The following is a 23169-nucleotide window of genomic DNA, read 5'->3' on the forward strand; positions in this document are numbered from 1 at the left end:
TATTTCAAATTTCAAAGATATCGTTTTCTCCACTTGATGAATGAATAATTCGATGGAAAGGCAAGATGGGTGGATGCTATCCTTTCTTGTGTGCATCTTTCATCAATCCACCCATCCATAGCTTCAAAACTCGGTCTTTGCCTCCGGAGAAGCCACTTTCTCGTCATCTCCGCTCCAATCCATGGCAAAAACCTTCACATCACACCAATATGCGAAAGTGTTTTTTTATAACCAGGATAGTTCCCGAACCTTTGGTTCGAGACCAACCTTTGTATATGAACCATTTTGGTCCAAAAATTACATCATTCCTCACCAGTGAAATCGAACCTAGGACCTTGAAGATGACTTTGTCACCTCTCTTTGTCACCTCTCAACCACTGGATCACCAACTGTTAGGTAATACCCGAAAGTGCTTTTCTATGAGAGAAACAAGAAATTGATTTCTTTCGGTATGAATCGGAGAGGTTTCCACCTGACGCATGCTACCTCGTCTGCATGACCACGAAGATCTTGTTTCAACTTCCTCGTGCGGATTTCCCAGACCTGAAGGAGCAAAAAACGTCGGTTTCGGTTTCAAGACAGGATGGATGCAATAACAGAAATTTAACTCGCGACAGAAAACATTAGAAACAAGATTGCACCAACCAAACCCAATTGAATTTGGGAATCCTTAGAACTAAATTACCTTGAGAGTAGAGTCTCTGCCGCCACTCAAAAGCAACAGACTGTCTGCAGACCAACTGCAGGACAAGAAACAAGAGAATGTTTTTAACTGCTAGAAAGAAGTTCAAAGAGAGAAATCTGTAGCATGGAGACAGATATCATATCAGACCTTATCTGATACACAGGCCCGACATGGCCACGGAAAGCTGTGATGAATTGCCCTGTGATACCATTCCACAGCCTGACGGATCTATCGAACGATGCACTTGCAATCCATTGCCCATCAGGCGAGAAGCAGACATGATTTACAAGCTGTGAATGAATCAAAAACGATGTGAAAGCTAAATTATAGAAAAACCCCACAACACATTACAAACCGAGAACTTGACAGAAACAGAGATTCGAGCAGTACCTGCTGGTGACCCCTTAACCGTTTCTTGGGCTGTTTACTAACTGACGGTTCCCAAAGAAACAAAGTAAAATCATCAGAACCAGACTAATCTTTCAGGGCCATTCCATTTTGTTTGATTGTACCTTTCAAGGGCAACCAAGGAAAAGAAGAGCAATATAATGGTGAAGACCATGACCAAGACCAAGACCAGAATAACGAGAAACTGAACCGAATTTAGGATTGGAAGAGAAGCTACCTACCTTTTTCATTTCTTCAGGTGATGAATATTGTTTTTCTGTGTGGTCAAAAGCTCCCGTCCGAAGAACATATTCGGTGCTCAATGAAAGGGAGTTAACCCAATGGCCATGCCCCCAAGTAATTGAAGATATTCAGAGAGATCTGTAAGGGCAAAATATTCAGAGTATAAAAACCATAAATATTTAATCATTTACAAATAATGGACAATTGCTACAGACTCAAAATGTAGACATGGTTTAACCCAAGTTGTTGTCAGTCCCATCGCAATAACATTACCTTCAATTCGCGAATGAGCTTCCCCTGAGCAGTCTCCCACATCTTTATCGTACAATCTTGGGAACTGTCAAACGCATAATGATAACTCGAAAAGAAAGCAAGGAGCAAAAATATTTTCCATGCCTGATGAATATGAAAGCACCAACATATTACAAGATTTAAAAAAACAACTTTTTTTCCGGTTCATTTATTCTTATCCGACAATTTCACCTGCTTATAGCAGTGCAATTTTGAAGTTTCCCATGTTCCCGATACGAAACCATAGGTTAGTGTGATATGCTTGCTGATACCAACCAAATCCCACACCACGGCAAGATAAAGAAAAAAAAACATGAGCATATTCAGAAGTATACCCTGTATATCATCTCCACCCCATTTGACACAGGTCACGGCAAGTGTGTGACCGCTGAGACAAATAACAGATCTCCGTAGCGAAATGTCCCATAGCATCCCCATCTTTGCTAGAAGTTACAAAACGGCATGGAGAGTTAAGGTGTATTGGCTCCCCATGAGACGCCGGTAATCCATTTCTTGTGACTCGGACAAATTGATTGGTGTTATTAGTAACATCAAAACACATATAATTCTCCAGAAAAAAAAAATAGCATCAGGTAAGAGACTATACAGTATGCAGGTTGCCCAGTACTTCCGCGGTTTGTGGATTCCAACAACACACTTCACCAGCTTTATCACCACTCACAAGATAGTATTTCCATCTGGAGACCATGCTATTGATAGAACCCAATTTTTGTGTCCTGGAAAGGACAAACTATCTTAGTATACTTATGTGATCGGAAGGATTACTTCTCAGCATCCTTAAAGGAACAAGGTATAGAGAATAATAGTGAAGAGACAGATATAAAGACCTTTGCATGTAAACATTGGAGTTTGAGTGTTCAAGTCCCACAGCTGGACAGTCGTATCACCTGAACCACTAGCGTTGTCTATCGTCAGGACTAAAAGAAACACACAGTACGCCATCCGTGTTACCTTGTATCGGACAAATCAGTTAGTTAAACATTTTTTTTAAGAAACGCATACTAACAATACTCCTCATCAGACAAGTCAGTCATTGTTATCAAGTAATTGATGTTGTGCAATATCAGGGAACCTTTAAAATTTTAACACGAAACATAAACTATGTCATACCAGCAATTGTATTTGAACAACGATTGATCGGGCGAATTCGGAAGACAGCTTGGGGCTGGTATACTATCGTCAAAACCTTCTCCACAGACACTGAACAGACCATGCGCCAAAACATATCAGTAAGACATTTACGTTTCAGAAATCCAAACTGCTTCTTAATCCTAGAGTAAAACACAAATATTACAACAATGCAATTTCATGATACCTTTATTTGTCTCTAAATAAGTTCCAACTGGCACAATAAGTTCCTGATCATATATATATATAGAAATTGTACGGCAATTTCTGCTCCTGAAACCGACCAATACAGCAAATTCAATATGGTGTTTAGAGCTTGACAACAACGATCCTCAACCTCAACACACATCACCGTAGACTAAAAGGGTAAAAAGGATTCACGGAACAAAGAAAATCACAAAATTTCTGCAAATATTCAAAGACCCGGACACCAAAATCTCATATTTGAATCAATTATAGAGCTACAAAAGAGAAAATTTACGTGGTTGAGAAGCTTATTGACGAGTTGCGTGAGCTGGAGAGGGCCAACATTCTGAGGAATATACATAACAGAACCTAAAGGAGTTCCTTTTGGGCTCCACTGATTCCATGTCCATCTGTGTCATCTGAATCCGAGTTCCAACAAAACGGGTCTCTGGCAAATTGAGAAATTCAAGAGTTTTGAGGTTGAAATCACGAACAAATTAGGGCTTACAATTTGTGAATTTGATAAACTGCATAGATTATATACTTCCTTACATTTAGAAATAGCTATGGTATGGGAACAAGACAAACCCTATATTCCATTTGATGAAACCACGAAAAAATAGACCCTAAAAAGTGTTATTGTTGTGATTGGGATGCAATACTATATGAATATTCACCATAGATAGTAAATAACTAAAGAAATGATAGATAAAACCACTAGAAATGTAGTTAAATTTTAAAAAACTGTTTTTTTCCAAGTTTCAATTTTTATTTTCGACAAATTCATACATTGATAATATTAAATAAAATTAATAACAGATCTTAAATATGTGTATAGGTAGGTATAACATAATATCTTAGTTTAGTTAAATATCGGTTCTCGTATATTAACTAACACTAACATTTAAGATTTCATAAGGTATGAAGTTGAAAGTTATCAATATTAAAAAAATTTAGAAATCTTTTTGTATTCTATATTTTATTATTTTATAATACGTAATAGATTTTGTTCGGAAATTAATATTTGTTATATTTGAAATATTTAATTAAGGGGTGTCCAGCCTAGTAAAAACCTAAGCAAGAGTTTAACGCCACAACAGCTAACTATGAAGACTAACGTGAAGAGCTTAACCCCAGATCAACAAAGCCTTAAAACCTAACGTTCTGAAACTCTAAATCAAACAGAAAGTTTAAATCTTGAAACCCAAACCCTAAAACCTAACCCTAATAAAAAGTGGATCAGGGCCATCAGGCGGAGATCGACATAAGAGAGGGTGTCAAATATACCTACCTCTGTCAAACGCCCCAATTGACCAAGCGAAAGAGAGGGGCTGAAACTTCCGCCCATAACCAAGCATAAGTTCTCGTTTCAGCGAGTGAGGAAATTCGAAATTGCGTAGACAACCAACGAGTCCCGGTGAGATAGTTCCCTTACCTCTTCCGCTCGTCCAAGTGAGAGGAGACGAGAGAGGTCGGCCACGGAGGAGGAGCTGCAGATCAGAGCTTCGGCGACCGGCGGACTGGCGAAGGCGGGAAGATTGGAGAAAGGGGCAGAGATCGCGAGTCCGAGAGTGAGAATGAAGTGATGCTGGGGCCGGGCCAAGGCCGGAGAGAGAATGCGTGGGCTTTTTTCAAATAATATGAAACCTAGGGGTAGTATAGTCATTGCACACATTACACGGTACGCCTTTGTCTGAAGAAAATGTTTTTTTTTTAAGTTTCAGCTTCTGGTTCAGTAATAAGATAACCTAATTTACAGGATTAGCTATAACATCAGATTACAATAATTGACGGGTTAATGACAACTGACAAGGACTAATGTTAAAAATGATAACGGAGATTCAAACTGTATGGTTTCTCTTCTATTCCCGTAAGCTGTACGAATCATTTCCTTCACATGATCATTTGAATAAATGAGAAACCAACAAAAAAAAGTAACACATTTATACAAAAACAACAGAGTTCTGAGTAACAAAAGCACAAATGGGTGTTTCTTCTACAAAGATTACCCCCCCCCCCTCCTTTTTAGCCTTCTAACCCATTCTAGAAGCTCAGCAGCCATAGAAATATGCTTAAAAACGGTTAACCCCGCAATCAAAAGCACACCCTCCCATAAAACCAGATGAAACCAGCCAAGGGAAAGAAGTGGATGAAGATGTACAAAAGATGAGTTCTAGCCCGAAACATGTACCTTCTTCTCGAGACTAAGGAAACTCCGACGGAAACCCTTAACAAAAAAAGCTTTCTGATGAATCGCTATTAGTTTCCGAGGTTCAGTGAGCCATCCTTCATCAACTTCAGGCTAAGGCTGTTAAACCTCCCTCTCGAGTAATGACGCGACGCCTTTCTCCAGTCCGTCCCCGTTTTCATCATTGCTGCGAATTCATCGTAGCTTATCCGCCCGTCCTTTGTCAGGTGAAGTAAAACATCCATGTCAGACTAATACAATGTTCTTTACAAACATTTTTTTTGTCCTGACCATTACATATAATATATCCACATATATATCATTTCCCTCCACATTGAACATATGAATCTCAAATCATGGAACCAATACATCTTATGCTTAAGATAAATAGATAATCCAAAAAAGGGTTTTTATATAGCTACATTATGCCCTGTTCATGTTTTGAGACCTTTTTCATGCTATATTTTCCTCGGAAAATGGGTAAATCCCAACTAATTGTCTGTAAAGCTGTGCTGATAAGTACAAAAAGAAACAGATACTTAGGCGAAGAGCTTTACCAGACAGCTAGGTCAAGTGGTTTGCCATCTAAGAAAATGCCTTTTGTGTATTATCGTGACATAGATGAATGGTTCGACACTCACCTTGTCTGTATCGACTTCGTGGAATATATCATTGGCGACATCACCACAATCGTCCGCTCCATCTTCTTTCAATGTCTCTCGAAGCTCGTCGGGCAGAATATAACCATCGCCATCCTTGTCAAAGTAAGAAAAGGCTTTACGGAGATGCTCATCGTTTGCCATTCTTTGTAGGTGGAGAGAGACCGCAATGAACTCTTCGTAATCTAGCGTTCCTTTCCCCTTAGTATCCACCTATTATACGGGCAGATATACGTCAATACATAACAAAAGGACACGAAATATAAATTGGTCTTTGAAGGAAAAGCTGGTGAGTGACGGGGTTAAGAATGTTACCGCTTCAATAAGCATCTGAACTTCTGATTCTGCTAGCTGGGAACCAAAATCACGAAGTCCAGCTTTCAACTCCTCGATAGAAACAATACCGTCGTTATCTTTATCTATCTTCCTGAACATTTCTTTGATGTCTTCTATTTCTTCGCTCGATAAGAATTCAGCGATAACCTAGTTTTGAAGAAGCTAAATAAGATACATCTGGCACAAAAACCGAATCGTGCAAACAACTTGATGTTTAAAAGATTTGAGCATTTATCTAACCCGCAATGCTTTTCTCTTGAATCTGTTCATCACAGAAAACTGCTTTAACCTCGACTTAACAACATCTCCGAGATGAACATTTGGAGCTTTGTTAGCGTTTACGAGCCATGGATGCTCTAGACAGAGGGAAACAAGATCAAATAAAAGAATGAGCATACAGATATCTTCTATCACAGAAATTTTTTAAGGCCAGATTCCAGTAAACAGACTTTTGGAGTAAGATGAATATCTTGATTAGTGAGTTGATTAGAGAAAGAGATGGATGCAGAGAGTTAGAAATGCAAAAGTGTCTATGTACCAAGCACTTCTTTTGCAGTCAACCGACGCTTGGGTTCAGGCTCTAACATTTGTCTGACCAGACTCTTAGCGCTCTCTGAAATGTTTGGCCATGGATCTCTCTTAAAATCAATTATCCCTCGCAGAATGGCCTGGGCAACTCCTTGTTCTGACTCTGCACTTGAAAGAACAAAGCAGCTAAAATTACAGAAGAATCACTAACTAGAAAAGGTAAGGTATGCTCATCACTGCTCAAATGGATCAAAAGGCATACTTGCAGAGAGAGAGAGAGATAGGAATGTGAAAACATACCGGCCCAGAATGGGGGAACTCCACACAACAGAATATACAGAATCACTCCGGCACTCCAAATATCTATTTCAGGTCCGTAGTTCCTTTTTAGAACCTCAGGTGCCATGTAATACGGACTCCCGACGATCTCAGAGAATCTCTCGCCTAGAAATGTATAATCATCGGAAAAATTACAACATTTAAGCTGGCCAAGACACACCTGAAAGGCGACATTCAAAAAAACAAGAAGCTGCTTCTCTGATCCATATGACCATACCCATTAATAACCTGTAAGGAAACATCTAGAAAGTAGAGATTCGAACAAAGGGGGGAATTCCCACCATCCTAATCCAGTAGAAACAGTGGATAAACTGAAAACATCAGCTTCTTGACCATCCTAAAGATCCCAACCACGCAATCGAGCTCTATATTTAGTGATGATAACCTTGTGAACTTCCAGAGAGGGAAGGAACACAATCCGAGTTTTGAATCTAATGGAGAATCGTCCAAAATCACTTGGACATTGGCAAAAAAATCACTTCAGCCTACATTTTCTAACGCTGGACTAAGAATAGACCATCCATTGACTCAAGATTCTACTTTCCTTGATGAGACCACTAATGACTCCAATCCAAATCAAGATGACGTAAGATTCCACAGCACCAAGCAGAGCATATCCAGTAAATGACGAATCTTGTAAAATTTTGAACAACAGAAAACGCACCTGGCTTGAAGAATATCGACAACCCAAAATCAATGGCTTTAAGCGGCGAGTTCTCCTTCTTGTTGGCGAACAAGAAATTCTCCGGCTTCAAATCTCTGTGAATGACGCCGTGCTTGTGGCAAAGCTGGACGACCTCCACGATCGTCCTGGTGACGGCCGCAGCGGCGCGTTCCGTGTAATGCCCCCTCGCGACGATCCGATCGAAGAGCTCTCCTCCTTCGCAGAGCTCCATCACCAAATGCACGGCATTATCGTCCTCACAAGCTTCCTTCAGACTGACAATGCTCGAACTCTTCGGCAGATGCTTCATTATCGCTACCTCCCTCCTCACATCCTCTATGTCCACGGCAGTTCTCAGCTTCCGCTTCGAGATCGACTTGCACGCGAGAAGCTCGCGGCTGGACTGCTCGATGCACAGGTAGGTCACGCCGAACTCGCCGCGGCCGAGTTCTCGATCCACCAAGTACCGTTCCTCGATGTTCTCCTTGGGGACATCGGTGAGAACCCGAATCGGCGCCGATTTTTTCCCCAATCCGCCGTCTTTCCGCCCGTGATCATGACCGGAAAAGCTCGATTTGACGTCCTCTCTAGCGACCGCTGCCGGAGATCTGCAGCAGTTTCCCATCTCTGGCAGCTCAGCCGCTGTTCGGCCACGAACAAGTACAGCAGCACAAACTACAGATCTCTCAGTAAAATCCTAACTCGAATTCAGTAAAGCTAGGGTTTCACATTCTACCATTGGAGTTGTAGCAGTGAATCTACGAAATATAGAGAGGGAGACATTAGATTGAAGAGGAGCAGCTTGAGGCTGAGCAAAGCTTCTTGCTTTTGATATTTCCTATATATAACTAAAAAAAATTAAAAAGAAAACACAAATATCAAAATGTTCGTTTCCTTTGTTTCTTTTCCTTTAGAAAATTTGTTTATGAATATCAATGCAAGACTCTTCATAATCTGCCTTTTTTTTTTAGATTTTTTTTATCAATAATTAAAGTTACTCTTAAATATTTGGGTTTTAGATTAAATTTATATTTATTGTATAAAATTTTTATTTATTGAATATTTTATTTTTTTCAATTTGATTTATAAAAATTATATCTAATAATTGTAATCTTATATATAACTATTTATTTTTATATTTGAATTATACATATCCGGATAAAAAATATATGCGTATTAAATTTTAATCAGACAGTGTGGATAGTTTGTACAATAGTTTTAGGAGCATTTGTTAGTAGTTGCGTGAAATGTGTATAAATATTTTTATAGAGCAAAGTGTCTTCGGTAACGGGACTTTTGTCGGCCCAACGAAACGGGACGGTCAGGTGGGAACATAGATACAATGCCGACGGAGTAAAAGGTACGGTGGTCGGTCCAAATCAATATATATGTTCCTTAAATTATTTTTATTCAATCCTTAACCATGCATGCGCATATAATTTATCATATATATATATTGAACATATTGTATTAGTCAAATCTTCCGAACATTAAATGGGAGACATTTATTCCTATTCTAAGACTTTGTAATTTCATTAAAAAGGGTATAACTAATGACACACTTTGGAAATGGGAATTAGTCATGTGATTTTTTTTTAATATGCAAGAATAACAAATTTTCAAACTTTTTAATTGAGTAGTGAAATTTTCTTATGTAAAGAGCATTAGATTCTATAGAGATGCAAATTTTGAGATGTATCATATATTTTTCTGTATATATCATATATATATATATATTGCTCTAATATATATATATAGCTACTTCGAACTAATTATTGGTTCTATATATATATATATAAACTATAATATTGAAAAAATTCAACAGTTGGTGGCCCAGTGGCTGAGAGGGGACAAAGTCATCCTCGAGGTCGTGGATTCGATTCCACTGGTGGGGAGGGATGTAATTTCTGGATCAAAATGGTTCATATACAAAGGCTGGTCCCGGACCTAGGATGGATGTAGTCGGGCCGATGGCCCGGAGAACCATCCTGGTTATAAAAAAAAACTATAATATTGGAAATTTATTATTTAAGCGATAATGTCAAATATAGACATATAAATATTGAAATACGAATCTCTTTCACATATTGAAAATTTATCAATATATTGAAAGGTTAGGATTCAGTTTTGCAAATTCACATATCGCTCGTAAGTTACAGTTAACTCATATACTATACGTTATACGTATTACGTATGTCGTAGATTCGTAAATGTGAACGAGAGTTTACCTAACTAACGCGTGCGAAAGTTAACCGTTAAGGTTTCAATGAAATTAAAAAAAAAATACGGATTGAAACATGTCCATAAACTTCATCCAAAAAAGAAACATGTCCACTACTATATAGTTTATATATTATATGGTATTGGGCTCTCGTAGTTTTTTCTAACGAACACCTAAAAAGACTACAAAATAATTTTAATTTATTTAAAATTTCCAAGGAAATCCCCCTCAAGGGTGTGCTAATTAAAAGACGTTGGGGGCATTAAAATAAATATACAACACAAGGATCATGCAAAGGCGTGCAACATGAAATTTAATAATATATATGTCGACATATCTCTGCAAACAAAAATGTCTTTTATCCATCATCCGAAATTTTACCAATTCGATATTGTCATTAGAACGGTTTATGCAATAGTCATGATATAAATTATTTTGTAACCTCAATTTTGTATTAATTGTTTTTTGGAAATTCTATACACTATTCAGAATTCGCTATTTCGTAAGTTATAACAAAATGTATTCGGACATTGTTCATGACATTTTCGTACATATTGATGGCCCGAGCAAATGACGAATATCTTAATCAAAATAGTTGATCGACATTCTTTTAATCAAACTCTCCATCTAATTTATTGGATATTTTTGATGATTTATATATTATAAAATATATGTACAAATGAAAAAAAAAAAAAGAGAACGCTTATTTTTTGTGTTAGGATTTTGTCGCCAAGCCTTACACTTACCACGCGACAAAATGCTTATTTTTTTTTTTTTGAAAGCGTATCATTCTGAGATACTCTTATGGAATCTTTGATGTTTTTGAGGATTTTAATAAAAATTTATCCTATCTATCTATACAAAATAACAGACACTTACAATTCTCATAAAAAATAATAGTTTATAAAGGTGGAATAAAAATATATATATAGAGTAATTTTTTGGGCTTTAGAGGGGATTTGAATTAGAGACCCAATAAATAAACTTGGGCCTGTATGGGCTTTTGGTGTTTTTATTAATTATTATTATATTATTATTGTTGTTGTTGTTGTCCGTCAAAATTTTTATATATAAACTCAGTCTGAAATACACACCTATATTGCTATTTTTATATGATTTATATATGCCACTTAAAATTTTGTATTATTTAAAAAAAAACGCAATACAATTTTCACCTGTACTACACAACCCCATGACACAAATCTGCATATTATCTTTAATACGAATACAAAAGTCATAATTAATTATACAGTGAATAATCTTAATATATTTATACACATGATATATATGATACAAAATCTATTTTTTTAATGAAATGCATTAATATTATATAATGATATTATGAATGTTATAAATTTAGCTTTATTAGATATTCATAAATAAATTCAATAATAAATATGTTAATTTAAGAGAAATTAAAACTCAATTTTTTTTAATTTTTATATAATAATAAATTTTATTTAAACATTAGTGAATTAATATGTATATATTTATGTATGCATATATATATATATATATATATTTATCTATATATATATATATATTTATCTATATATATATATATATTTATATTATATAATATATAATTTATTTATTTTTTCGGGCCGACGGGCCCGTATTTTTCGGACCGGGTTAGCCCAGCCCAATGGACGATCTGACTTCAATTTTCTAGGTCCAAGCCCGTAAATTTTACGGACGGATTCGGGCCGGATAACGAATCTCGGACTTTTTTGACACCCTTATATCCAGATGAGTTGGTAAGAATGGTCAATATATCGAGAGATTGAAAATTCGACTATTTGACTGTTCACCTATCGTCTGTCGGTTACAACCGATTTACTTTCCACGTATATGTTGCAAATTTGTGCATGTGTGTTTATAATTTATTCCGCGTGTCTTATATCTATCTCGTGGTGGTCGAATGTTAGGCGCATCAGCGCAAATGGTGATCAATTCGACTCCACACGTAAGAGTTGGGTAAGAGTGATGATTACCTACGTTACAAAAAAAATTTAATCTTAACTTAATAGTTTTCTTTCCTCCATATCATTAAATTTTTTTTATGCTACTAGTATCAATCCTTATCAATATTACTCGTATTTAATATAAGTTCGCCCATCTAATTAGACGAATTGTATTCCATTTTTTTTCATTTTCCATATTTGGAAATATCATTTTTTCTCAATAACGTTGGTTTGCGTGCCACGTCGTCATCGTACCGAAAACACATTTCGTATTCATCCGTTTATTGAGAGACTACAACTTCCTTTAAATGTATAAACATCATTCTTCTTCTTTTCCGGTTTCGGCTTTGGGGTAAAACTTACCTCTCTGTTCGAATTTTCTCTTCTCTCTCTCTCTCCAAAGTTTCATCGCCATGACTCTTTCTTCATCCGCAAATCGAGGTTCGTGTTCATCTCCCACTTTTTCCTTTTTATCTGCTTCCATGAACTTTTCTCCTTGAGCGATTGATCCAGCTGTTTTGTTCTCCGCTTCGGTCTTTCCCCCCGTCTTCCTGGATCCCGAGAAATCGACTAATTCTTTTTTTGGTTTGAGATTTTTGTTTTCCGTCGTGAATTGATGTGAATTTCCGATGGTTAATCTGATCAATCGTTTTTATGCAATCTTCGCAGTTTTTTTTCCTTTTTGGTGGTAATTGAATTTGAAGCGATTTTATGCGATATGTGCAAATTTTAGATTCACCGGTGGTTTCTTTTATACTGAAGTAGACGATCATAATTACTGAGGATATCTGAAATTTAAAGTACAAGGAACAAAAGAAGAAAGAAAAGAACCAGGCATAGAATCATCAGATGTTTTTTTTTATAAAAAGTTTGGCACTTTTCATATGATTTCGAAGATTAAGCAATTTGGTGGAAATAACGCGATTTGGATATTTTGGGGACTTTGATGTTCGTCTACGACTTCTCATATTGTCAACTGGGAGAAATTATGTTTGTAGATTATTCTGAGAAAAAGGGGAAGAGTTCTTATTTTGATCTGCCGTCAATGGACATCACTGATGCATTTCCTCAAGCAACTCCGGCGTCTAAATTTCCTCCATGCAGTAAGGACTTTCAACCATTGCTTGACGCTTGACTCTGAAATTTTTTTGAAAGATTTATGTATTGTCCAATGCCTCACTGGAACTTTTCTGAACTTAAACACTGTAACAGCTTCAGACTACTATCATTTCAATGATCTATTGACTCCGGAGGAACAGGCTATTCGGAAGAAAGTGAGGGAATGCATGGAGAAAGAAGTAGCTCCGATAATGGCGGAGGTAATTGTCTCATGTCGCTGTGCTGGGCGAGTTTGGACTTTCTCTGTTAACTTTCAGAGTGAAGTAGCTCATTCTGCCTTTGATTTATTTTCCTCAGTACTGGGAGAAGGCAGAGTTCCCTTTCCATATCGTCCCAAAGCTTGGGGCGCTGCGTGTTGCTGGTGGGACAATCAAGGTAAGTAGGGGTGCTTGTTTTTTGTGTTCTTGCGTGATAAAATTTGGAAATTTCGGTTTCTTTATTTATCTAGTTTGACTTCTCAGGGATATGGTTGTCCTGGTCTCTCCATCACTGCCACCGCAATTGCAACAGCAGAAATCGCTAGAGTTGATGCAAGCTGTTCGACTTTCGTTTTGGTGCATTCTTCTCTGGCAATGCTTACAATTGGTGAGATCTCCTCATCCCTTTTCAACTGATTTGATATTCGTCAATTTTGATGAATGTGAACACCATGCTATGCATAAACTTAATCGTGTGTACTATCTTCTACTGGTCAAGAATAGCCCTCTGTGGATCAGATGCACAGAAGCAGAAGTATTTGCCTTCTCTGGCTCAGCTGAATACAGTCGCATGCTGGGTGAGTAGTTTTGTCTTCAACTGTCTCGGCTTTACATGATTTTCTCGGCCCTTCAATTGGGGCGTATGTCTTGTAAACAAATTGACACGCATTTGGACATGCATATAGGCTTTGACAGAGCCTGACTATGGGAGTGATGCAAGCGGTCTTAGGACAACTGCCACAAAGGTCCCGAATGGCCTGATCTATCTCCTCCTTAAATTATGTTCTTGTATCCTTCCCTGTCCTATTTCTGCAATCATAAAAATGTCTTGGCACTTTATCTGCCTTCTCTGATCATCAGGTTGAAGGGGGTTGGATACTGGAGGGGCAAAAACGGTGGATAGGAAACAGCACCTTTGCTGATTTATTGATCATCTTCGCCAGAAATACAACAACCAACCAAATCAATGGGTATGTTCGATTTCTGGGTTTCTCAGATTTCTTCGAAGTAGGTATCTTGATGCAGATGCAGTATCTCAAAACCATATGAGCTAGGTTTCTCTTAACTTGGATGTGTATCTACTACTGAGTTTTGAAAGGAAAACCCGCTATTTGCATGCAAGAAGTAATGGATTTGATCACAAGGACATTTATATCTGCATTGGAAAATAACAAACTGTGCATTTTCTTTGCAGATTCATAGTCAAGAAAGACGCCCCTGGTTTAACAGCTACAAAAATTCCAAATAAAATAGGTTTACGTATTGTTCAAAACGGGGACATCCTCCTGCAGAAAGTCTTTGTGCCGGACGAGGACTGGATAACTGGGGTCAACTCGTTCCAAGACACCAACAAGGTACTGTTCCGATAAACTGCTTACAAGTCCAAACAATACTCTCGATCAAACGTAATACTGGCTCCTCATCCTTTACCTGTATTTGCCCACTTGGTTACACTTATGCGGATAGGTGCTGGCCGTGTCACGTGTAATGGTGGCGTGGCAACCAATTGGCATATCTATGGGAATCTACGATATGTGTCACAGGTGCTGCCGCCTTGGCAACAACATCTGCATTTCTTTGATCCTATTATTTTTCAGGCCTCGATTATTTATAACATTCCTTTCGGTGTGTGTGTGTGTTGTTTAAAGGTACTTGAAGGAGAGGAAACAGTTTGGAGCACCGTTGGCAGCTTTCCAGATAAACCAACAGAAGCTTGTACAGATGCTGGGTAATGTTCAGGCCATGTTTCTGATGGGTTGGCGCCTCTGCAAGTTATATGAGAAGGGCGAGATGACTCCTGGTCAAGCCAGCTTAGGAAAGGTATTATCTCAAAAACACCCCCCTTTCCTCCCCTTCCTATTTGGTTTGAGATCCTCCTTGATTCAATAAATAAGAGTTTTAAGGTGTCTGATTAGTTAACATAGTTACGACTATTTTTGTATAACAAGGGTCTATGGCCATCAATCTACAAAAGTGTTGTCAATACAAGCAAATGTTAAGATAGGGTGAATTAGAGAATAACGAGTGTTAGTAATGTGAACCAACTGAGTTGAAGTTAACGCACCATTTTGGTTAGAGAGAGATTCCTAATGGTGGAATGGTCTATCCAGACTATGTTAAAATTCAGACATTATAGCTCTAGCAGCTGTGATGACTTAGTGGTGGTAATAAAGCGGTTGGTAATGTTGATGGGTGTAATCAGGCATGGATTACGACGAAAGCGAGGGAGACTGCTTCTCTCGGACGGGAGCTGCTCGGTGGCAACGGAATTTTGGCAGATTTTCTGGTCGCCAAGGTGAAGAATTTGAACAGGCTCTTTGAATATACGCGCGTGTGTGTATATATATGTATGTATGTGTGTGTCCTCTATTGTGAAACCATCAATGAGGTGTGTGTGTATTATTCACATGCAGGCGTTCTGTGATCTGGAGCCCATCTATACGTACGAAGGGACTTACGATATCAACAGCTTAGTAACTGGACGCGAAGTGACTGGCCTTGCTAGCTTCAAGCCTTACGTCTCTAGGAGCCGACTTTAAAAGAGAGTGGTTTTCCTCCCCTTTTATCATATTATTATCACCAAAAACTCGGTTTCATGTAAAATAATGGGGGTAAATTTCAGCGTCTTCCTCTCGTCTGTTCAATGAAATTTCCTACGAGACTTGAAGGATTTTATGGGGTTTCCCAGTTTCGTGATTTTATTTTATTTTTTTTTAAAAAAAAACTGAAAAACAGAAGACGAGTGTAATGAACAAAGAGGTAGGTCAAGCTCGCGTTTTTATTCATGGGAACGAAGGGACAAAAGATACTAGGTGTTCAGAGGAGACGGCAAAGGCGGGGACGAGAACAGAAGTGCCTGCCGTTGGATTTGATGACGGCGACAACCCCAGCGGTCACTCCCGCCAACACTGCCGACGACACAAACTGCTGCGTGTTTCTTCCCGCTGCATTTCATCATATCATGACACGTGTCACCGTCAACCACAGTTTCTTCGTCTTTTTCTTTTTTTAATAATAACAAGAGAGAGAGAGAGAGAGAGAGAGAGAGAGAGAGAGAGAGAGAGAGAGAGAGGAGAGAGAGAGGAGGTACCTTGATGAATGGTGATAGAGGTCACTGTTATACCTCCGATCAATAAGGCTGATGCTACTGGCAGATACTGCTACCATTTACAAAGGAAATAAAAAATAAAAAAAATCCAGAAACTCCATAACCAACTACAACCCATTAACGATTTGGTTCAAATCTTTTGGGTGTTAAGTTGTTAAAGAAGAAGGAAGGGAGGGAGGAGGAGAAACATACAGAGGGTGACTCAAACACCTTGAGTTGTTGGAGAGGTGAAGGGCTGTTTCTGCTTACAGTGTATCTCCCGCTTATCAGGTCCAACGCATCCTGATTTCCATTCTCTCGTCAACTCTAAAAATTATTCCAACAAAAAAAGAAAAAGGGGAAGAGAGGCTTGCCTGCCTGATGCCGTCCTGGAAATTATTCAAATAGTATCTCGACAGTGCACTCATTCCGTCTCTGATTGCTCCAAACAGCGTCTGCTTCCCATACCTTCAGCTCAAACAAAAAAACATCACATTCCTTCTGATTTCTTTACATATACATATCTATATGTATACATAGGTGGTCACATCATGTTGTCTTTCTCGAACTCAACCTTAACACTAACACACTTCAATCTTCCCCGGCATAAGCGAGAATTTATACACTTTTCAAATCCTAAATATACTTCACATGCATTCTACCCATCAAACAGTAGTTTTTTTTGGGGGGTCTTTTTTGCTATTCATGTCGGCCCACTCTAAGGCCAGGACTGTGGTGATGGAACAATTACATAATTGATGTTTAGCAACACCTGTCAGTTTTCGTGTCGAGCAAAAAGATTCATTCATCAGAACACAGGCAGACATCTCTCACCTGACAAGGTCGCCCTTCAGAGCGTAGGTCCCCGCGTATTGCAGGCTGATCTCGTCCCCTTGCTCCGCCCAAACTATTAGTATCAGCCAAAGGCAAAAATAAATAAAAAATCAAACTTTCTCAAGAACACATAATAAATCATTGAGCTAGAAATCCGAGTCAGGACAATGCCTTAAAGCTTTAGAAAGGTGATAGCTCCTTACTTGTTCTGAACTTCGTGTACTCGTCCGCCAACATCGAGATACATTCCGTGGAATCAAATAATCCGATCCTTTGGAGTTGTAGGTTCAGAGACTTTTGAGCCAAGTAATTCTTTTCCAAATACGCAGAAAAGTCGTGTTTAGCAGCAGTTATAACGATTGGATAAGTGGTAGAAAACGCGTCAACAAGTGAATTAAACCTGGGTGACATTTGTGCGGTCAAGGCAATCGATGCAGTTAGATCTGACGATTCCTTTCTGCTCTTCTAGGATGTTCCCTTCTGCGTCTGCAAGGAAATATCTGCTCAGCTTGGATTAGTCCACAGCTGAAACAAAGATGTATGTGACCAACTAGCTGGCTAGCTTGATCATCTGAGTATTGTAATATATTAATAAGGAGTTAGTCGTGCAAAAACGTATATTAATTGATTATACCCTTGCTTCTCAAATTCATCCGCTATCTCCTCATACAGTACGTGTAAGTTGTCAAAGTTTGAGTTTCCGCATACGTGATGGAAATCAAAGGAGACATATCTGTGCCAAACATGTTAATTAAACTCATTAACTAATAGTCTCCCCACAATCACCCAATGGGTATCAGAGTAAAAGTGAGAACATAAATTTTACCTGACATTCGGAAGCCTCCGCATCTCAGTGGCGTAGGCTTTGCTTAATTCACCTTCATCTCCATGCTAAGGTACACAAAAGTGAGAACGTAAGTTAATCATACTATACAAGTTAACAAACAACAACAGGCTGAAGTACTTTCTCATAAAATCTTCAGTTCAATGTGTCATGCCCTATGCTTTTGTTTGCAATGAGGGGAGAGAAGAAATCAACCTTATCTGTTAAGTCAATAGCAATAGTTTCTCCATATCTTTGGAAGAGATCATGAAAATGGCGCTGCACGACTTTTGGCTGGAAGCAGAAAAACAAATAACTTAAGGTCGACTACAAGACATTACCAAAAACTCAAATTATCAGGTAAAACAAATTACCGTCTCTTCGTGATTGTTTATCTTAAGCCCTGGTTTATAGCTCAAATCAACAATCTGCTCCCAAAGAAGTGGAATCGAACCTCGAACCTAGCAAATGAAAGCAAGACGTACCATCGGTAAGAATTGGATGTGAAGAACTAGAGAACAGAAGGAACTGTGAATATGCTTGACACAAATCAACAGATGTAGCAAACAGTTAGGAAAAGGGTGAAATTCACCCTTTCGCTCCCTAATCTCCAGGTTATTTCATGAAAATTATTATGAAGTGGAAACAAGGAACTATGCCGCACATAAACCTTCCAAATCTATGAAGAAAATCCCCTAGAGAATTCTATATTATCAATGCAAGTATGTCTGTGGATACATTCAAATGTGCTGGTACAGATAAATAAGCCAGCGACAAGGTTTCTAGAACTGCCATTCTTTGAAAGTGGAAACATCATATAATCAAAATATGTTTGTACAGGAAGTGAAATGCTAATGAGGGAATACCTGTAATAATGAGAACATGAAATCATTAATCTCCAGTACTTGTTCAGTTTCGACAAAATTAGCAGTATCCCCTTCAAGATTGGCTCCTCTTCTCCACATTCGTGTACCTGAGATATCACTTCCAATACGGCTCTCAAATATTCATCTCAAGTATACATGACAATTTTAATTACACAAATTAAACCAGACCTAGACGCCGTGTACAACGCCTGGAAATTAATGTGATAGTAGCAGGAGAATTCTTGAGCTGTAGCTTAGCGACTTGAAAGCTTATATCTTGGTTAATCCAAAACAAAAAGAAATTATACATTGGAGGAACTTCCTATTAAAATGCATATTTAAAAGTTGTAGGAACACTTATATAAATAGTACAAGAAGATAGCAAATAATAATCATAACAAGTTGATAAAAAAGAACAAAGGATATTTCCTTGAAGGAGAGGAATTATAAAACCATCCAGCTGCCACAAGAAGAAGAGCCATCAGATCTCTATAGCTTCACAGGAAATAAGAAGGTCAGCGAATTTAATGTTCTAACTTTACACTCAATAAGTTCCTCCAGAAGATGTCGGTTCCAAACAAATCGAGGGTCTGCCTGAAACAAGAAGGAAGCCTCAACTAAATTAAAATCTCAAAACACTTCAGTAGATAAAAAAAGGATGAAGAAGGGAAACCAAGAACGTAATTTTGTGATTGTATTGTAACAGCCAGATAGACATTTAACCTGCTTCCAGAGCGGCTTACGCATCCAACCTTCCGCTAGCTTGTATCTTCTTTGCAGGCTGTCACAAGGATAAATGTGTCAAATAATTTTATACTGTCATAAATCCCAGTATGCAGTAGGATATACTAATCATAGAAAGTACTCAAGAGCGCGAGATAATAAACTTACTTTAGAGTTAGATCTGTTTCATATGAATAATACAATCCTGGGCTTGCCTCGACTGTTTGCAAAAGAGTCCTAAAGTAGGCTTCATCCCTCTTCTGCACGAGTAACAGTTTGAAGTTGCAAACAAGTTCTCCAAACAAATCATTCGATTATAAAAGCCAGAAAACGATAGATTATCATGTCATTTAAACTGTACAAAACCTTACTTCTTGAGAAGTTGCAAACCTCATAGCCTCATTGCAAGGGAGAAATCTCATTGAGACAACTCGAAAAACTGGGAAACCAAGGAAAGTCCCAACTTCCTTCCGAGATGTTATAACGAGCATGTATGTTCCTAAAATATGAGGAGAAAATCTGCATAAAAATCTCATGTTGGGCCCAAATAAATCATTGGCAACATAATTACAACCAATAGACTAAAGCATTTATCGAATTTGCAAACTTTCCAGAATAAGTTCCTGATAAGAAATAAGAGCATAGCAACAACCATTGTTAAAGAAGCAGATGAAGGGATAAAAAGCCCTGTTACCAATTGCGTCTTAGATCCAAACAGTTGTCGTCATGGCATTTAAGCAGAAATATAAATATGGAAAAATAGGGAGAAAATTTGCACCTGCAAGCAGCTTAATTGTTCCGCCTACCCCATAGATAGTAGAAACTCTGGAAGGAGTTCCAGAACATGAGTTTTCTGCAGTAGAGGGAAAAAACAGTAACATCGATACTGTTTTTCATTCCAAATACAATATAAAAAAAATACTTTTACAGACAAAAGTAAGTTAACGACAGACTATTTCAACGGCCCAAACGCAAATCATATCACCATTGATAAACAATAAGCTCTATGAATTGCTTCCATCATGAAATTAAGCGAAAGATCTACGAAACCAAAACATGCTTTTATATTCTCATCAAACAAAATAAAACCAGGAGCAAGAGGTAACTTGCTACGTTTTCTCACCAATCAAACAGGTAAAGGTAGAAACTAGCGAGGTTTCCGTAAATCCATAAAATGCTACGTTTTCTCGACAACCAAACAGGAATCAAAGAAATGTGAGCCGGGAGAGCCAAACAATACCGTCAAGAGGATCGATGTTGCCATCCCGTCGATTTATGTAGAAGCCATGATCAGGAGATTCCGAGGATTTGACGACGTACTTATCCGGAAATTCCAGAAGCTCCAACTGATCGTGCAGCTTGAATCTACTCGAAGATGGCGCGATCTCCATTAAAGCGATGCTCGAATCCGGGTTTCCCCCAAAGAAAAAGACGCTCAAGGTGAAATGATGGTAATGTACAGTTGGATTTATTATTGAGATGGACGCCAAGGATGAAGAAGGTCAAAGATTGTTCGTTTCGCGTTGACTTTTGCCACGTGTCCATTCATCGGAGATGGGCTTTTCCAAAACACGTTATTGGGCTTGAAACTGAGTTGACAAGTCAAGCCGACCGGTCGAAACTACGAGCTCCAGACCGCTCACGAAACTCTATGGTTCGGGTGCTATATATAGAAACATAACCCTCTTTTGCCCTTTAGCCTTTAGGGTTCTACTTGTACAGCTTACAATACAAACCTTTGTGGTCAAACCAATGGTTACAGCCTCTGTTCACAGAGCAAAATTCGCCCTCCATGGCCGTCCCATTGGAGCCAAACCAGAATTCTGATGCTTTAAGCCACCAACGGAACTACTGCTTGAACAGATCAGCAAGTTCGCCTTTCTCGTACATTGAGGTCAAGATATCGCAGCCTCCCACAAGTTCACCGTTCACGAACACCTGAGGAAACGTTGGCCAGTTGCTGTAATGCTTCAGTGTCTCCCTCAGCCCGTAATTGTACTCCTCGTCCAGCACGTCTACCGTTTCATATTCCACGCCTTGTCCCTCGAGAATCCCGACCACTCTCTGCGAGAATCCGCACAGTGGGGCACTTCTCGATCCCTTGATGAAAGCAACCACTTTGCTCTCCTTCACCAGTCGGTCAATGAGCTCCTCCAGTGGCACTGTGAGCTGGACATGGCGGCCTGGGGTGAGACGGATATCGGCCTTCTTCCTCGGGGCTTGCCTTACCCATGTGTTGTTCCCGGATTTGTTGCCCGGGGGCACTTTTCCGGTTACCTTTATGTGTTCTTCTATCCATGATTTCCATGCTTGTGTAAGAGCCGCTTTATCAGGCTCTTCTACTATACCGACCTACACCATGAGGAAAATATCGATGAATAGGAGTTATGAGACATGGAATGGAGTAAGAGGGCTCTTCGTCATTGAAATAAATCCTATGGTTTGGCTGTGGTTCCATAAGAATATGTAATTTCCATACAACACACAGACAAAACTTAGATAAGAACAAAGAATCTCGATATAGCCACCATGTGAGAGCTCTTAATATCCATATATTAAGGTATGTAATGTCCAAACTACTCGAGTTGACTAATGTAAGCCTTTGATCAATCCAGATCGAGATTCAGATGACATCTTAAGTTAAATTCTAAAACACACAAGTCATCTTAAACGTTAAATTCCTAGAATCTGTGGCGGTAATGGCATGCAGACATGCTTTCCACCAAAAGGGCAAGAAGAAAAACTCAACCAAAAGAACACATATATGGTGAAAACAATTCCAAGCTGACGAAACCAAAACATTGTACAGACAGAGTTCATGAGACCCAAAAACACTTGTAAGAAAACTTGATCATAAGTTCATAACTGCAAAAGATAGTTTCAGTTTCCATGGCTATAAGCTGGAGGTTTTCTGTTTTCTTTTTTGGCATCAATGGCATGAATTGTTAAAAAGGAATAGGCCGGAGGTGATGACCAGAATTCTGCAGATGAATTACCGAGCTCGGGTTTCAGGTAACAAGTCACCATGGTGACATATACTCAAATCATTCAATATTCCCAACAAAAGATGTAAGAAATCTATGATTGATTCCATCAAGCACTCCTTCAGCATCTATGCTACTTTTAATGAGATTTAGATTCTCAATCAGATCAAACTCCGTAATTAAAACAAAATCTATTTCTGGTGAAAAACGAAAGTTTTACCTTGACGGAGCCGCAAAGCTCCGGCACCGATTTCAGATGCGCCGAGACACTCGCCGCGATGTTACGCGAAATTCCGACGAACTGAAGCTCGCTGTCCTTATCGTACACTGCATAAACTCCGGAAGTAGCAGGGATCGCCTCCGCTTCCACAGCCCCGACCGGCTCCGTCTCCGACAGCGTCTTGACGGCGGAGGAGGAGATTACCAACGAACGAGAGCGGCCTGTACCACAGTGTCCAACGGAGATGGAGGGAAACGATAAGGATGGTCTGAATCGTGAATACAGAGAGAGTGCAGGGGTATTTCGGGAAACATGTGGAGATAAAACTCGGAGTGAGACGGAGGCATGGAGGGAGGAAGAGTTGATTGCCGCCATTGTCGTCCGTCTGCGAAATGATGGTCGTGTAATCTGTAACCTTTGGTATGCTGATCCGGCTATTCTGATTTGGGCTTTAATGGGCTCACACTCTTCAGGC

At 38.8% G+C, this 23169-nt stretch overlaps 4 protein-coding genes and 1 pseudogene across 8 annotated transcripts; 1 reads left to right on the forward strand and 4 right to left on the reverse strand.

Annotated features, from left to right (window-relative positions):
* Window positions 1-208: 208 nt before the first annotated feature.
* LOC104824495 lies at window positions 209-3356 on the reverse strand (annotated as a pseudogene).
* A 1504-nt stretch (window positions 3357-4860) lies between these two features.
* Window positions 4861-8478, reverse strand: LOC104805913 (calcium-dependent protein kinase 13). Its single transcript, XM_010530626.1, has 7 exons — window positions 7656-8478; window positions 6953-7096; window positions 6663-6815; window positions 6365-6480; window positions 6104-6271; window positions 5771-6001; window positions 4861-5347 (listed from the first exon to the last, which is right to left on the reverse strand). Exons 1-7 carry the CDS (start codon window positions 8278-8280, stop codon window positions 5201-5203), a joined length of 1584 nt encoding a protein of 527 aa, XP_010528928.1. The 5' UTR covers window positions 8281-8478; the 3' UTR covers window positions 4861-5200.
* Window positions 8479-12168: 3690 nt separating this feature from the next.
* Window positions 12169-15839, forward strand: LOC104805957 (acyl-coenzyme A oxidase 4, peroxisomal). Its single transcript, XM_010530680.2, has 13 exons — window positions 12169-12281; window positions 12839-12943; window positions 13053-13159; window positions 13257-13334; window positions 13421-13544; window positions 13661-13734; window positions 13843-13902; window positions 14018-14127; window positions 14352-14511; window positions 14624-14700; window positions 14806-14977; window positions 15360-15452; window positions 15571-15839. The coding sequence occupies exons 1-13, from the start codon at window positions 12254-12256 to the stop codon at window positions 15694-15696; spliced, it is 1314 nt and encodes a 437-aa protein (XP_010528982.1). The 5' UTR covers window positions 12169-12253; the 3' UTR covers window positions 15697-15839.
* A 66-nt stretch (window positions 15840-15905) lies between these two features.
* On the reverse strand, window positions 15906-20986 carry LOC104805930 (phosphoinositide phosphatase SAC8). Of its 5 annotated transcripts, none has more exons than XM_010530664.1 (20): window positions 20731-20986; window positions 20269-20343; window positions 19862-19989; window positions 19659-19750; window positions 19491-19548; window positions 19310-19357; window positions 19194-19227; window positions 18957-19037; window positions 18768-18874; window positions 18276-18362; window positions 18118-18195; window positions 17905-17969; window positions 17713-17811; window positions 17479-17578; window positions 17282-17390; window positions 17079-17151; window positions 16619-16712; window positions 16458-16547; window positions 16248-16317; window positions 15906-16101 (listed from the first exon to the last, which is right to left on the reverse strand). In XM_010530664.1, the coding sequence occupies exons 1-20, from the start codon at window positions 20879-20881 to the stop codon at window positions 15974-15976; spliced, it is 1767 nt and encodes a 588-aa protein (XP_010528966.1). In that variant the 5' UTR covers window positions 20882-20986; the 3' UTR covers window positions 15906-15973. The 5 variants fall into 5 exon arrangements, with proteins under 5 accessions (XP_010528966.1, XP_010528958.1, XP_010528950.1 ...); XM_010530656.1 differs by having other exon boundaries at window positions 16248-16314; window positions 19305-19361; XM_010530648.1 differs by having other exon boundaries at window positions 19305-19361.
* Window positions 20987-21158: 172 nt separating this feature from the next.
* LOC104805920 (bifunctional monothiol glutaredoxin-S16, chloroplastic) lies at window positions 21159-23095 on the reverse strand. The gene is made up of 2 exons (XM_010530638.2): window positions 22695-23095; window positions 21159-21842 (listed from the first exon to the last, which is right to left on the reverse strand). The coding sequence occupies exons 1-2, from the start codon at window positions 23067-23069 to the stop codon at window positions 21339-21341; spliced, it is 879 nt and encodes a 292-aa protein (XP_010528940.1). The 5' UTR covers window positions 23070-23095; the 3' UTR covers window positions 21159-21338.
* Between the last annotated feature and the right edge of the window lie 74 nt (window positions 23096-23169).

Source organism: Tarenaya hassleriana, unplaced genomic scaffold (assembly GCF_000463585.1).
Source record: "Tarenaya hassleriana unplaced genomic scaffold, ASM46358v1 Cleome1, whole genome shotgun sequence".
NCBI classification, from domain to species: Eukaryota; Viridiplantae; Streptophyta; class Magnoliopsida; order Brassicales; family Cleomaceae; genus Tarenaya; species Tarenaya hassleriana.

Excerpts from the sequence above, each read along its gene's own strand:
- LOC104805920 (XM_010530638.2), bottom strand. The coding sequence starts at position 23,069 with ATGGCGGCAATCAACTCTTCCTCCCTCCATGCCTCCGTCTCACTCCGA. Across the intron at positions 21,843-22,694 it reads AGCTTTGCGGCTCCGTCAAG|GTCGGTATAGTAGAAGAGCC; the intron begins GTAAAACTTTCG and ends CTCATGGTGTAG.
- LOC104805913 (XM_010530626.1), bottom strand. The coding sequence starts at position 8,280 with ATGGGAAACTGCTGCAGATCTCCGGCAGCGGTCGCTAGAGAGGACGTC. Across the intron at positions 6,272-6,364 it reads TCAAGAGAAAAGCATTGCGG|GTTATCGCTGAATTCTTATC; the intron begins GTTAGATAAATG and ends CTTCAAAACTAG. Across the intron at positions 5,348-5,770 it reads ACGAAGTCGATACAGACAAG|GACGGGCGGATAAGCTACGA; the intron begins GTGAGTGTCGAA and ends CACCTGACAAAG.
- LOC104805930 (XM_010530648.1), bottom strand. The coding sequence starts at position 20,881 with ATGGAGATCGCGCCATCTTCGAGTAGATTCAAGCTGCACGATCAGTTG. Across the intron at positions 19,549-19,658 it reads GAAACAGATCTAACTCTAAA|CCTGCAAAGAAGATACAAGC; the intron begins GTAAGTTTATTA and ends TCCTTGTGACAG. Across the intron at positions 16,548-16,618 it reads TCCAGGACGGCATCAGGCAG|GATGCGTTGGACCTGATAAG; the intron begins GCAAGCCTCTCT and ends AATGGAAATCAG.
- LOC104805957 (XM_010530680.2), top strand. The coding sequence starts at position 12,254 with ATGACTCTTTCTTCATCCGCAAATCGAG. Across the intron at positions 12,282-12,838 it reads TTCTTCATCCGCAAATCGAG|ATTATTCTGAGAAAAAGGGG; the intron begins GTTCGTGTTCAT and ends TTATGTTTGTAG. Across the intron at positions 12,944-13,052 it reads GTCTAAATTTCCTCCATGCA|CTTCAGACTACTATCATTTC; the intron begins GTAAGGACTTTC and ends ACACTGTAACAG.